General features: G+C 39.9%; 1 protein-coding gene across 1 annotated transcript; it reads left to right on the forward strand.

Moving 5' to 3' along the window:
- Window positions 1–1,831: 1,831 nt before the first annotated feature.
- On the forward strand, window positions 1,832–3,943 carry Adam21 (ADAM metallopeptidase domain 21). Its single transcript, XM_038336839.1, has one exon. It carries the CDS (start codon window positions 1,832–1,834, stop codon window positions 3,941–3,943), a length of 2,112 nt encoding a protein of 703 aa, XP_038192767.1.
- The last annotated feature ends 9,907 nt before the right edge of the window (window positions 3,944–13,850 follow it).

Genomic DNA, 13,850 nt, shown 5'->3' on the forward strand with positions numbered 1-13,850 from the left:
GACATTTATTAATAGGTTTAGTTATTGATTTTCCAATCTCTTCCCTTGTGAGAACTACTTCATTGTATTTTCTACTGGGGGAGCTAAAAAGCATTTCTCATTCTACTATAATAATTTATTTATTCTGTATTTTTGATAGTTTAGAAAAAACTTGCCTCTCTAGAACATATTATTGGTAATGAGATAAATACATATAATACCCAATTTCAGAAATCTTGTCTTTGTTTATGAGGTATATTTGTAGTAAGTGTATTGTGGACCTTCTTTAGGTTGTTTCTGGTTGTCTGCAACGAGGACCCCTAGAGTGTGAACCTTGTTAACTTCAGATCAGTCTGGTCTGCTTCGGTGGGTATTATAAATGGCCGTCTCCTTTTCTAGTTTTCACATAGGCGTGGTGATTCTTAGTCTCATTTGTTTAAGTTAGTTGAAACTATGAGGCAATCTTGTGACTTTTTCTCAGAATAACAAGAGAACTTTAATTTATTCAATGTAAAACCTTGCACACAGAGACTCCATAAAGTTTATTCATATTTCTATTTTATTAATTATCTATATTTTAATTTCCTCCATGTCTGGCACAACATCCTGTACTGTTTTCTCTAAACACATAAATCTTTTTTTTTTAAATGAATAAAGAAATGGATGTGTTTCCAGTGAGACTGTATGTCAGGTGCAGAAATTCTCTACTGTCAAAAGTACATGTCTTTAGAAAACAGGGATTCTTCTATAGCAACCCTAAAACACCATACAGCCAGTGCTTGGGGCTTTCAATCGCATGTGTTCTCACTTTCCTTTTGGAGACATTTCCTTTTGACATTGCTATGTTCTCCGGGTAACTGATAACATATTCTTCCCATATTGTTACAGGAGTTTCATGAATTTTCTCCTTCTAAAATTATAGTTAAAGATCAATTCATGCTAAGTAACATTCATTTATAATCTAAGGTGTTCCACCACATCGCTCTACTTTTCATGGTTCATAGAAATATATTTAGGAATTGTAGAAGATGTTAAAATGAATGAAAGTTATGAACCTGCCAGGCCATGGTGGCGCACGCCTTTAATCCCAGCACTCAGGAGGCAGAGGCAGGCAGATATTTGTGACTTTGAAGCCAGCCTGGTTACAGAGTGAGCTCCAGGACAGCCAAAGATACACAGAAAAGTCTTGTCTCTACAAACAAAAACAAAATGTTATGAACCCTGTAGGTAAGGACCTTGCAATGTACTATGTGAGGAGGCAGCAAATAGAGAAAAATTCATGTAAAGCCTAAGACTAATACAAATTTATATAGAATGTTGTGATTATTTTCCATGCCTCCACTTTAGCCATCAAGTGGGACACTATCAATAATTATGCAAAGACACCCAAATGTAAACTAATACTATGTGAAACAAATCAAGATATAGACTCGCTCTACTCTGTTGCTTTCACTTTTTATTATAGATGTTTTCATATCACCTATAAGGATAAGCTAATTGTGTAAGCACTTACCTTCATACTCTGACAGTTATTAGCATATGGCCAACATTATTTTCTCCACCCTCACCCTGGAACTCTCCACTCTATTTATTGAAATCAAATCCATAAACATTGTCTTGACTCATCACTCAGTATTTTCTCACTTGAATGTCTCACCTTAGCCAAGAATTCTTTTCTCTTTCAGCACTGCAGTTCGGATGGTCCATCTCTGTCAGGGCACCATCTCTAAATGTCAGCACTACTCCGTGATCAGCTCCAAGGGAAGAGTCAGAACAGGAGTGTCTCCTAGCCAGTCTTTTTCTGCTCTGGACTGATGGCTTCATAACGTTAGATGCAGATGCTGCAGTTCTCATGAGAGTTACTCTTTTGCTGCTTTGCCTTAAGGTGTTTCTGTCCTCTCTTGACCTATCACAGACTGGGTCCATTCAATACCTCAGTTCTCCAGAAGTGGTCATCCCCCGAAAGGTGACCAGCAGGGCCAGGGGTACAAAAAGTTTAGGATGGCTCTCCTACAGCCTGATGTTTGGGGGCCAAAGACATATTGTCCACATGAGAGTCAAGAAGCTGTTGGTTTCTACTCACTTTTCAGTGCTCACCTATAGAGAGGAACATGCCCTTCTTAAGGACTATCCCTTTGTCCCTAGTGACTGTTACTATCATGGTTTTGTAGAGGGGGTCCCCAAGTCTTTAGTGGCTTTCAGTGCCTGCAACGGGGGGTTTCAGGGAGTGTTACAAATGAATGGCTTCTCCTATGAAATCAACCCCATCAGGCACTCCAGCACATTTGAACACCTAGTTTACACATTAAACAATGACAAGACACAATATCCACCTATGATGTGTGGTTTAACAGAGAAGAGAATGGCATACCAACACTTTGAAGATCCTGAGAAGCCATCTGTGAAGCAAAATTCTGGAAAACTGTGGAACGACACATGGTTTCTGGAGCTGGCTGTCGTGGTAGATTATGGTTTCTTCACTCACTCTCAACGCAATTTGTCAAAGGTACGAGAGGATGTGGTTCTCATTGTTAACATGGTGGATTCCATGTACAGGCAGTTGGATACCCATGTGACTTTGATGGGCATTGAGATTTGGAATCGAGGAAACATTTTTCCAATGGAGAACATACATCAGGTCTTAGAAGATTTTTCTCAGTGGAAACAAGTCAGTCTTTCTCAGGTACCTCATGATGCAGCCCATATTTTCATTAGAAGCTCACTTATAAGTGTGCTTGGTATAGCCTATGTTGCAGGAATATGTCATCCTCCTCTTGACTGTGGGGTGGAAAATTTCCAAGGAGACTCCTGGTCTCTTTTTGCCAACACTGTGGCCCATGAGTTAGGTCATACTTTCGGTATGCAGCATGATGAAGAATCCTGTTCTTGTGGGGAAAGAGGTTGTGTTATGAGTACTTTCAGGGTACCAGCAGAGAGATTCACCAACTGCAGCTATAGCGATTTTATGAAGACTACTTTAAACCAAGGAACTTGTTTGCACAATCATCCAAGACCAGGGGCAGTCTTTCTGGTGAAGCGCTGCGGGAATGGTATGGTTGAAAAAGAAGAGGAGTGTGATTGTGGATCTATACATGAGTGTGAGCAAGACCCCTGTTGTTTGTTGAACTGTAAACTGAGGCCTGGGGCTGCATGTGCTTTTGGACTTTGTTGCAAAGACTGCAAACTCATGCTATCAGGGGAACTCTGTAGACCAAAAGTCAATGAATGTGACCTTCCAGAATGGTGTAATGGAACATCCCACCAGTGCCCAGAAGATGGCTATGTACAGAATGGGGTCTCCTGTGGTGTCAGTGCCTACTGCTATCAAAAGCAGTGTAATAACCATGACCAACAATGCAGGGAGATTTTTGGTAAAGGTGCAAGAAGTGCATCTCATAACTGTTACAAAGAAATGAACTCACAGGGAAACAGATTTGGCCACTGTGGCACAAATGGCACAGAATACCTAAAATGTGGAATGTCAGATATATTTTGTGGGAAAGTCCAGTGTGCAAACGTGGAAGACATTCTCCATCTCCAGACTCATTCTGTTTTGCAGAAGATTTATGTCAATGGTGACAGCTGCTGGAGTACTGACCATCATTTGGGGATGGGTGTACCTGACGTTGGTGAAGTGAAAGACGGCACCACCTGCGGAAAAGAAAAGATCTGCATACACAAGAAGTGTATCAGCCTGCCTGTCCTTTCAAATTCCTGTCTTCCTGAGACTTGTAATAGGAAGGGGATATGTAATAACAAACATCACTGCCATTGTGACTATGGGTGGTCCATGCCTTTCTGCCTGCACAGGGGCTATGGAGGGAGTATTGACAGTGGTCCAGCATCTCCCAAAAGAAGAATCCATATTATGGAATTGTCAATAATTTTGACTGTTTTGTTTATTATAACTTGTCTGTTAATAGCTGGACTTTATATACTATATCATTGGTCCCAAAGAGACTAAGGCTTGTTCACCTGGTTAAGAGATTATCTAACTTAACATCTTATATAGTAAGTTTGGCAACAAAAACATTATTATATATGTGAATCTAAGCATATTTGAGAGTTTATAGAAAGATAAACTTCCCCTTCATCAGTATCAGGAATATTGTCAACAGATACAGGTAATTCTTAATGTGTTCTTGGCTGTTGTTTATTATACTAAGCAGCAACTAAAACTTATTGAGAAATGATAATATCTGACCCACCCAACTGCTTGAATTTATTTGGCAAACAAAAGCAAAGAGGGAATCTTTGTTAATTGTTTTTTTTTCTTTAAAAACTCATGACCTTGTTTCCCATGTGTCCAATGGCCTGGCTTGTCTATTTTCTTTGCTGTTATCTGGCAGTTTAGGAACCCTTTTGGAGTCTTTCTGTGAATATATATATATATATATATATATATATATATATATATGGCCCACGGAAGAGGATTGTTTTATATGTTTTGTTCATTATCTTTTTCTGCACAGTGCCCAATTCAAACAGACATCTGAATGAAGAGGAATATTAATTGCATAAAACATTAAATTAGTAGAAAAAGGATGCCTGTTTACCCATTGTGGAGATGTCGTCCTGGCCCTCTGTTCAAACTGACTAGAGTTTTTGTTTAGACTTCAACAGTGAATGCTCACCGCATTTTTAAAATGCTGCTGTGTGTATCAGGGTACCTGACTAGTCTTCTGTGCCCAACCTGTCCCATCCTTAGTCTGTTCTTAGCATTTTAAAGAGCCCATCTCTTGAAAGCATAGATCTGATTAGATAGTCATCACAGCTGAAGACGCCAGCTGAATAACATGGAGTCAAATGACCTTTCTGTCGCCCTCCTTATGTTGTTTTCAAACTATGTTTGGCTGTGTCATCTGTGAACAGCTGTCTCTGTGTGGAATTGGCACTCCAAAATGTTTACTAGCTTCTGCCATGCCTTTACCCTTGGGAACTCCATTCTATTCCCCAAAGAGATTCAGTCTTTGGGAAACAATGGAACTATGTGATATTTCACTTGTGTTCCCGTTACTTTATGGTCATGCCTTAGTTTTCTGCATCCCAGTAGACGGTGAGGACCAGGGCAGACCATGTACCATCCAGAGTTACAAAGAAGAAAAGGAAAGCTGAGGACACCATAGAAACTGAAGAGTGGAGCAAGAGTATAGTCTAGTTAACCTTGGCCACAGGTGATGCATCAGCAAAAGACTGACTTGTTTTAGTGTGTATGTGTTCACATGGAGACAAAAGGTAGGTTCTCTCATTTGTTAATTTTCTTTTTTTAAAAGACTTATTAGTGATGTATACAGTGTCCTGTCTGCATATATCCCTGCCCGCCAGAAGAAGGCACCAGATCTTGTTACAAATGGTTGTGAGCTATCATGTGGTTGCTGGGAATTGAACTCAAGACCTCTGGAAGAGCAGCCAGTGCTCTTAACCTCTGAGCCATCTCTCCAGTCCCCTCATTTGTTAATTTTCAAAAAAAATACAGAATTATTTGAAATTGATTAAGATGTATTAATCTAATGTTATTTTATGATTGCAGACTTTTGTATATATGCCTCATACTACTTTGAAATAATCAATGGAGCCACCTGATCATGGACTTATGGCACAAAAAGTAAAAAAAAATCAAAACAAACACAAAAGATGGTTTAAATGTTAGTAATTTAAGCTATTGCCCTAGAATGTGAATATTCTGTGAAGGACTAGGAAGTAGAAGGGCAAAGTATAGAAACCCATACAGGATGGGTTAATGGACGGCACCTGAGACTATACTGCTTCTGCTTTTTTGAGTAGGTTTTGAGTTTATCTTGCTGTAAGGAGTAAGATAGTTAGTTACCCAGTCATACACTATCCAGATGGTAGCCATTTGCCAAAATATAACTTATTTTAAGAGTCATTTTCAGGCTGAGGGTGATGGTACACTTTTATTCCCCCAGCACACAGGAGGTAGAGGCAGGCAGACCTCTATGAGTTTAAGGCCAGCCTGGTCTATATAGCAAGTTCCAGGACAGGTAAGAGATACATAGTGAGATGCCAGAGAGAGAGAGAGAAGAGAGAGAGAGAGAGAGAGAGAGAGAGAGAGAGAGAGAGAGGAGAGAGAGAGAGGAGAGAGAGGGGAGAGAGAGAGAGGAGAGAGAGAGGAGAGAGGAGAGAGAGAGGAGAGAGGAGAGAGAGGAGAGAGAGGAGAGAGAGAGACAGAGAGGAGAGAGAGGAGAAGAGAAGAGAAGAGAGGAGAAGAGAAGAGAAGAGAAGAGAAGAGAAGAGAAGAGAAGAGAAGAGAAGAGAAGAGAAGAGAGGAAGGTAGGAACGAAGAAGAAAGAGGGAAGAAGGGAAAGAAGAAGGGGAAGAAGAAGGGGAAGAAGAAGGGGAAGAAGGGGAAGAAGGGGAAGAAGGGGAAGAGGGGGAAGAGGGGGAAGAAGGGGAAGAAGGGGAAGAAGGGGAAGAAGGGGAAGAAGGGGAAGGGGAGAGAGAAAAAGGGGGAAAGGGAGGGAAGGAGGAAGGTTCTTCCCTCCCTTCCTTTTAAACTGAGAGGGAGGAAACTGTCAGTTTAAAAAGTTAATTTTCTGGACTGACAAAGTTTTAGAGCCTGACCATATGGAGGCATTTTCTAGATTGAGGTTTGCTCCTTTAAGATGACTGGATTGGGACAAGTTGACGTAAGACTAGTCAAGGGATGTAACAGCAAGAAATGAGTCATGTCAATGAAAAACTCTCACATGAGTGGCTGCATTAGGTATTACATGCACTGGGCACTAGATACAAGATTCTGTCCAGGACTTCATAGCCACATAACTAAAAGAAACAAAAGTTTTCAGAATATCTTAAAATTACATTTACTTGGTGTGTGTACAGACACATATACATATGCCATAGCATACATGTGGAGCTCAGGGGACAACCTGTAGGAGGGTCTTTCCTTCCACTATGTAGATCCTGGAGAACAAACTCAAGTTGTCAGGCTGGGCAGGAAGCACCTTTAAGTTTTGAGGGAAATGATTTCACACTGGTAGGCAACTAGATTTTAATATCTTAACTCTTGCTACGACACTGAAAACATGCTGTTAGCTTTGTTGCTGACGGAATGCAGAAGGGCTCTGAGAAGATAAGTGAGAATTAGGAGGCTCTGCCATGGTCGCCATGGCAACCTCAAGTGAAGAAGCTCTTACGAGAGACTGGAGAACAGGAATTCTAAAAGGCACTGGCAGAAAAATAGCCAAACTCTGGCCTGTGCGTTGTGAAAAATGCAAAGGTTACTCAAGGAGTTTATTAATCTTGATAAACAAGTCTCTGGACATTTCCTAATGGCTTCTGATCCATAAGAGGAGAGAGAAAGAAGTGAGGAGTCACTCTCTTTCTAATTGCACCTTAGGGGAAGTATTTCTAGACCTGGTTTTCACGGGTTGGGAAATGAAACAACCCCAATAAGATATAGGAAACTCAGTTTTAAGAGAAAGGAGAGCTGGGTAAGGCTATTGATTGTTTTTTTTTTCTCTCTTGTTAGCTACATAACATCATCTAGTACTATGAGAGAAGCTGTCAGTATAGGGAGGATACTTCCAAGTCAGTTCTAGATAAACTTCTTTAAGTTCTGTGTCCAAATTATGTGGTATCTTCAGCAACAGGAACTTAGTTTCAAATTCTGAGAAGTCATCAGTTATCCTACCCAGTCGTGATGTCTGTGAAACAGCAATGATCAGCACGGCAAGAACAGTGGCCTGGGGTTAAACAACAGCTGTCTAATTGGACCTAAAATCACTCAATAGGAGTGAATTTCTGTCTGGTTCCGTAAACCCAAACAATAACCCATGGATGGTAAGACCAAGGACCCTAGCTAGAGAAGAACCGCTTTCCTAAACCAGTATGATTTATAACTACATCCTACATGCTTGCTTTAGACACACAGGTAAGTGTAGCTCCCTCCCATTACTGAAGAAATGTCTTTTCTGCAGCAGCTGGAGACCATTACAGAAAGCTATAACTGGTTCAAATGCAGGTTACAACTAACCATGGGATGTCCATCTCAACTAATACATATACAACACACCCGAAGCCTAAGGTTCAGGGAACATTGTGGAAGAAGGAAATGAAGATTTGTAAGAGCCAGAGGACCAGGATGCCCAGGTGGTGTTCTCTAAATATGAGAGGGAAGTTATACCCATGAAATCTCAAACTTATGATAACCCAAACAGTACCTGAACAATGACAATGCCAGTTGACATACCAATGAGCATAGGGAAAATCTTACAAGGCCTTATTTCTAGATAAAGAGCTACAGTCAATGACTATTAAGGGAGACTCGCTCTTCCCCAGAGATGAGACACTAACCGGTTATCCAATACCAAGAGGTCAGCCCTAAAAACACATACATACACATAACATTAAATGGATTCAGCAGGTTGCATTTATATATTTATGTGAATGTAAAACACAACTCTATCTCAGGGATTATAAGACTAACAATGTGAGAAATCTTTCCTGTCTCTATGATGTAAGGCAGCAAGTCAACAAAATCATCTGATACTCATAATAAAAAGTTCCCACCTGAAAAAATAAATAAGGCATAATCACAGAGAAAATACAGGTTATACTAAAGGAAACATACTTTAAAAGAACCAGAAAGATGTTCTGAATCCTCAAATATATGCAGGCATGAATCAGGCTGAGACTCCTTTTGTGTAAATGCAAGTCATTCTCTACAAAAAGGAAGGTATATTCAGAGGGCCAAATTAGTAGCCCCGAGATTCAGATTAGAAGCCAGAGAATCACACTTTGCAAGCAGGTGTAGTTTTAAATGAAAGACTGTGCCATGCTCAGCTGCCTTTCGATATGGACTGTTTGTTGGCCATAAGTCCCCTTTGCTCTAACACAGTTGTTTTGATTGGGGCCGTTTATGGTATTTATCTTGTGTCAATTTTCCCACTGTATGATGAAAATAACTTGGTTTATTTGATTCCTGTGTGCGTTAGTCAGATTTCTGCAGCTGTCGGAAAATACAGGAGGAAAGCACCTTGAGAGGTTTCTTTTGACTCTCATTGTCAGAGGTTTCAATCTACAGTTGGTTGGCAAAGGGGAGTGCCATGATTGGGAGCTGTTTACTTCATGGTGGCCAGGAGCAGTCTGAGAGAGGTGGGAAAAGCTGGGATCCCAATATTGCCTTCAAGGGCACATCCGCTATGAATTAACTTACTTCCATTTAGTCTCCCTTCCCAGGGATTCTGCCATCTCCCAGTGGTGCCATCGGCTGTGAATCAAACCTTTAGTTTATGTCATCGGAGATATTTAAGATCTAAACCATAATATTTTGTGCCCAGCCCTCATAGGATTATTTTTATTTCAGAATGCAAAATGCATTTAGTTTGTCTTCAAGAGTTCCCAAAGTCTTACCTGTTCAAGTATTGCTGAAAAATCCAAGTGCAAAGTCTTCCTTAACACTGAAGGCAATATCATCCACAAGCCTCTGTTTAAACAAACAAATAAGGTGTGTGACACAAGATACAATGGCACAGGGGAAACAGTCCCATTACAAATGACAGGAATTGGTGCACAGGCACATAAGTTTAGACTGAAGCAAAACTAAACCCAGCATACCAAACAGTAAATGTTTCAGTAGTATATCCAGCATCCAGGGCATTAACTACAAAGGGCTTGGGTAGCCCTTTCCCTAAATGCTTTGCTGGGTGTAGCCCAGATGACCACTCTTGGATTGCTTCTGCTCACTGTCTATTGTTTCCCTCAGAAGGTGGCTTACATTCTGGCATCTCCACCTAATTAAACTAATTTTTGGTTTTTCCTTCTTTCTTTCTTTCTTTCTTCTTCTTCTTCTTCTTCTTCTTCTTCTTCTTCTTCTTCTTCTTCTTCTTCTTCTTCTTCTTCTTCTTCTTCTTCTTCTTCCTCTTCTTCTTCCTCCTCCTCCTTTTCTTCCTCTTCCTCTTCCTCCTCCTCCTTCTCCCCCCTCCTCCCCCCTCCTCCTCCTCTTCTTTTTTTGCTGTTAAATCCAGCCTCCCACAAAGTCTCAGAGAATGGACACAATGTAAACAAGTTCTTTGCCAAAATGAAATATGCATGAGCTCTAGGTCTGGTTCTAGCGGAACCTTCATTTCTGCCTGACAGGTCATCATCGTCTTTGCTGTCTGCCTCATTCTGGTCTTCGGAGCCCTCACTAGAACTGGTCCCTCACCTCTCCTACTTCTAGGCTTTCTGCAGTCTGCTTTCCCAGATCTTTCCACACGATGCTCTTAAATGAATTGCAAATGCTCCGAACCACCTGTCATGTTTAGTCTTGGTAAGAACACACTCTTCACAGCAATTTTCTCTGTTATATTTCTGTTTATGTATCAAAATACCGGCAACAAAAAACAGTGAGCAATGCTTTGCTTTGGCTCATTGCTTCCATTATTTCTTGGCCCAAGGCAAAGCAGAGCAACATGGTGGGGAGCATGTGGAGGAGAGCACATCACTTCATCACCTCCTTGCAGCTGGAAACAAAGGGAGAGTAAGGAGAGGAGGCTGGAGATCTCAATATGCCCTTCAGGGAAAGCCCTCAATGACATATATCTTCCTTTTGGTGCCACTTTCTAAAGACTCTATCTTCCAACCAAGCCAGAGACAGGTAACTAAGTCTTTTATCACATGCCCTTTGTGAGACAGTTAGGCTCCAAACCATAACAAGTCTTCAAGTCAAGAACAATTTCCTAGGTGCCTTGTTAGTGTAGTAGGTAGCGCATCAGTGTCTCGTAAGATCAACTGTACCCCAATTTTAGATCACTTGCGAGAGTGTCCTACCACAAAAGCCAGAGTCTCTGCATTTCTTCACCTCTGAGGCCCCACTATCATTGCACTGAACTCCCACACTGGTAGTTCCTCAATCTATGGCCAAACTGCTACAGTGCCCTGCCTTTGGGAACATGCCAACTACAACATACTCCAGCCTCCTCCTCTATGGAAACATATGGTCATTAGAGCCAATCTACGTTTCAACAATATGGCGCTGTTATGGGTATCTGACAGAATTAAAGCGGAAAAGGAATTGACAATTGTTGAGAAGAAATTACAGGAGGCACATGTACATAGGGTGAATCCAAATCTTAATTGTGTTCTAGTCATATTGCTGTCCAGAATTTCTTCTACAGGAATTTTAATGCAGAGGGACAATATTTTCCAAAAAGACCTTTTTACCACATAAACCAAGTAAAAAATTAAAAACTTATGTGGAAAAGTTTTCTGAATTAATTATAAAAGGAAAATTAAGACTTTGCCAATTAGCAGGTATAGACCCAGCAGAGATTATAGTGCTTTTTACTGCTGATGAAATAAAAAAGTTATGGGAAGACAATGAACCCTGGCAAAGGGCTTGTGCTAATTTTTTTGGAGAAATTAATAGCAATTTTCCCAAAAGTGAGAGGGGCTTAACCTTATAAAGAGAACTTCTTTGATTCTTCCCCAAATTGTACATAATGTACCAATAACTGGAGCCTATACATTTTATACTGATGCAAATAAATCAGGGAAGGCAGGTTACAAATCAGAAGAATTAAGTAAGGTGGAACAAAGTCCCTATAATTCTGTCCAGATGGCAGAATTATATGCTATTCTTATGGAACTAAGGGATTTTAAAGAACCTCTCAATATAGTTACTGATTCATAATATGCAGAAAGAGTTGTCTTGCATATTAAAACCGCTAAATTTATATCAGATGATATGGAATTAACTTCATTATTCATCCAGGTGCAAGACATAATCAGAAATAGTCTTTGTCCTATATACATAACACACATCCAATCCCATACAGGTCTGCCAGGTCCTCTAGCACAAGATAATACAGAAATTGATCAATTATTGATTGGAAGCATGTTGCAGTCACCTCAGAATTTCATAAAAAAATCATGTCGATATCAAAGGTTTAAAAAAAGAGTTTTCTATTACATGATAACAAGCTAAGGAGATTATAAAGAGATGTACTACTTGCTCTTTCTATAATCAAACACCATTGCTTGCACGGAGTAACCCAAAGGGTACTCCAAGGAATGAGATCTGGCAGATGGATGTGTCCCACTTTATGGAATTTGGTAAATTAAAAATATGTACACCACACCATAGACACATATTCAGGTTTTCAGTGGGCAACTGCCTTGAGCTCAGAAAAGGCTGATTCAGTAATCACACATTTATTAGAAGTTTATTAGAAGTTATGGCCAGCATGGGCATTCCTGCACAAATAAAGACAGAAAATGGTCCAGCATATGTATCTAAAAAATAAAACTTTTTTGCCTATTACAATATAAAGCACATTACAGGTATACCAAATAATCCTACAGGTCAGGCAGTTATAGAAAGGTCAAATCGTACTATAAAGGATATGCTGTACAAACAAAAAGGGATGGAAAATATCCCCCAAAATAGATTGCATAATGCTTTATTTACCTTAGATTTTTTAATGCTAATGACAAAGGAACAACAACAGAGAGGCATTGGGTAATGGAAAAAAAACTTCTAAATTGAATCAACAAATGTATTTCAAGGATGTGTTGACCTCACAATTGACACCAGGAGATGTGCTATGTTGGGGAAGGGGTTTTGCTCTTATTTCCACAGGAAAAGAAAAACTATGGATACCATCAAAGTTAATAAAGATTTGCTGTAAAAAGGAGAAACCTCTTTTAAAAAAATGACAGCTCATCCACAACAGTGACAACCATGCAGGTGGTAAGCAAACCTTATAGGGTTGAGGCAGGGTTCTGCTCTTATCTTTACAGAAAAATACACATCATCAAAAATTAAAGAAACCCTGGATGTTTGAATGTGAACAAAAGGAAAAATAACTATCTATCCACTAAGGATCATCTATAAAAATAAATATGGATTATGAGGCCAGGTACTGGATACACACACAGACAGACAGACACACACACACACACACACACACACACACACACACACATGGCTGCTTTTGGAGTTGGAGAACGGCTCTGCTGTACTTCTCTAAATCCAAGTGTGTTGTTAAAAAGAACATTCAGAGTTTCTGTCTCATATCAGGAGTCATCTGGTATGGGACAGAAGGAAGACTTTAGGAAAAATTTCACTTTCCCCATGCCTATATTGTTTATATCCTATTCTTCATTGAATATATGGTTATATGAATGACGTTTAAGTTTTCCACGATGAACAATAGATTTTCCTACAGATCCTTTTCCTGTAGTGATCTTTGAAGTTTCCAGGAAGAAGATGGGGCCCCACAGCAACAACCCTGCCTGGTTGAGATGACATCATGATGCTGATAGCGCTACTATAAGACTGTTTTGGGGGGTACCAACTGCTGAAATGGTGCACCTTCTCATGACATTCTGGCCAGACTTGCTTTTTTAATAAGCAGCACTTGCTGGCTTATTTTTAGCTGTAAGGTTGAATACCTTTATGCTGACTATGCTCTCTTCAATTCTCTAACCCTCTTGTCTGTCACCCGACACATTTCCTGGTCCCTAGGCTTTTATAGTTTTGATCCCTGAAAGTTCCTTCAACCTCTGTTTGGAATGTCCTATCTTAAAATCAATATGGCCAGAAAAGTCACATCTTAAATCCCGCAATCATCTTGTCAAAAAGAAATGACATTTCCCCTTCCCCTTTTTGGAGGATTTTTCTTGAGCAAGCCTATAATTTAATTATCCTTTCTCTCTATCTTTGTATGTATACACATTTCTTAAGTTAGATAAGCCTGCTATCAGACACACACCAGAAATATATGCCATCTTTTTAGAAGTTAAGTAAGCATCTTGTCAGCTATAATCCAGAGAATCTTTTCCTTAAGGTCCTGGAAAACAAAGACCTGTGATGTAAATTTCAAGGAAGATGGTGCCCCTATTTCCCTGTCATGTGTGTTAACGTA

The sequence above is a fragment of the Arvicola amphibius genome, chromosome 7 (genome assembly GCF_903992535.2).
Source record: "Arvicola amphibius chromosome 7, mArvAmp1.2, whole genome shotgun sequence".
Classification (NCBI taxonomy): domain Eukaryota; kingdom Metazoa; phylum Chordata; class Mammalia; order Rodentia; family Cricetidae; genus Arvicola; species Arvicola amphibius.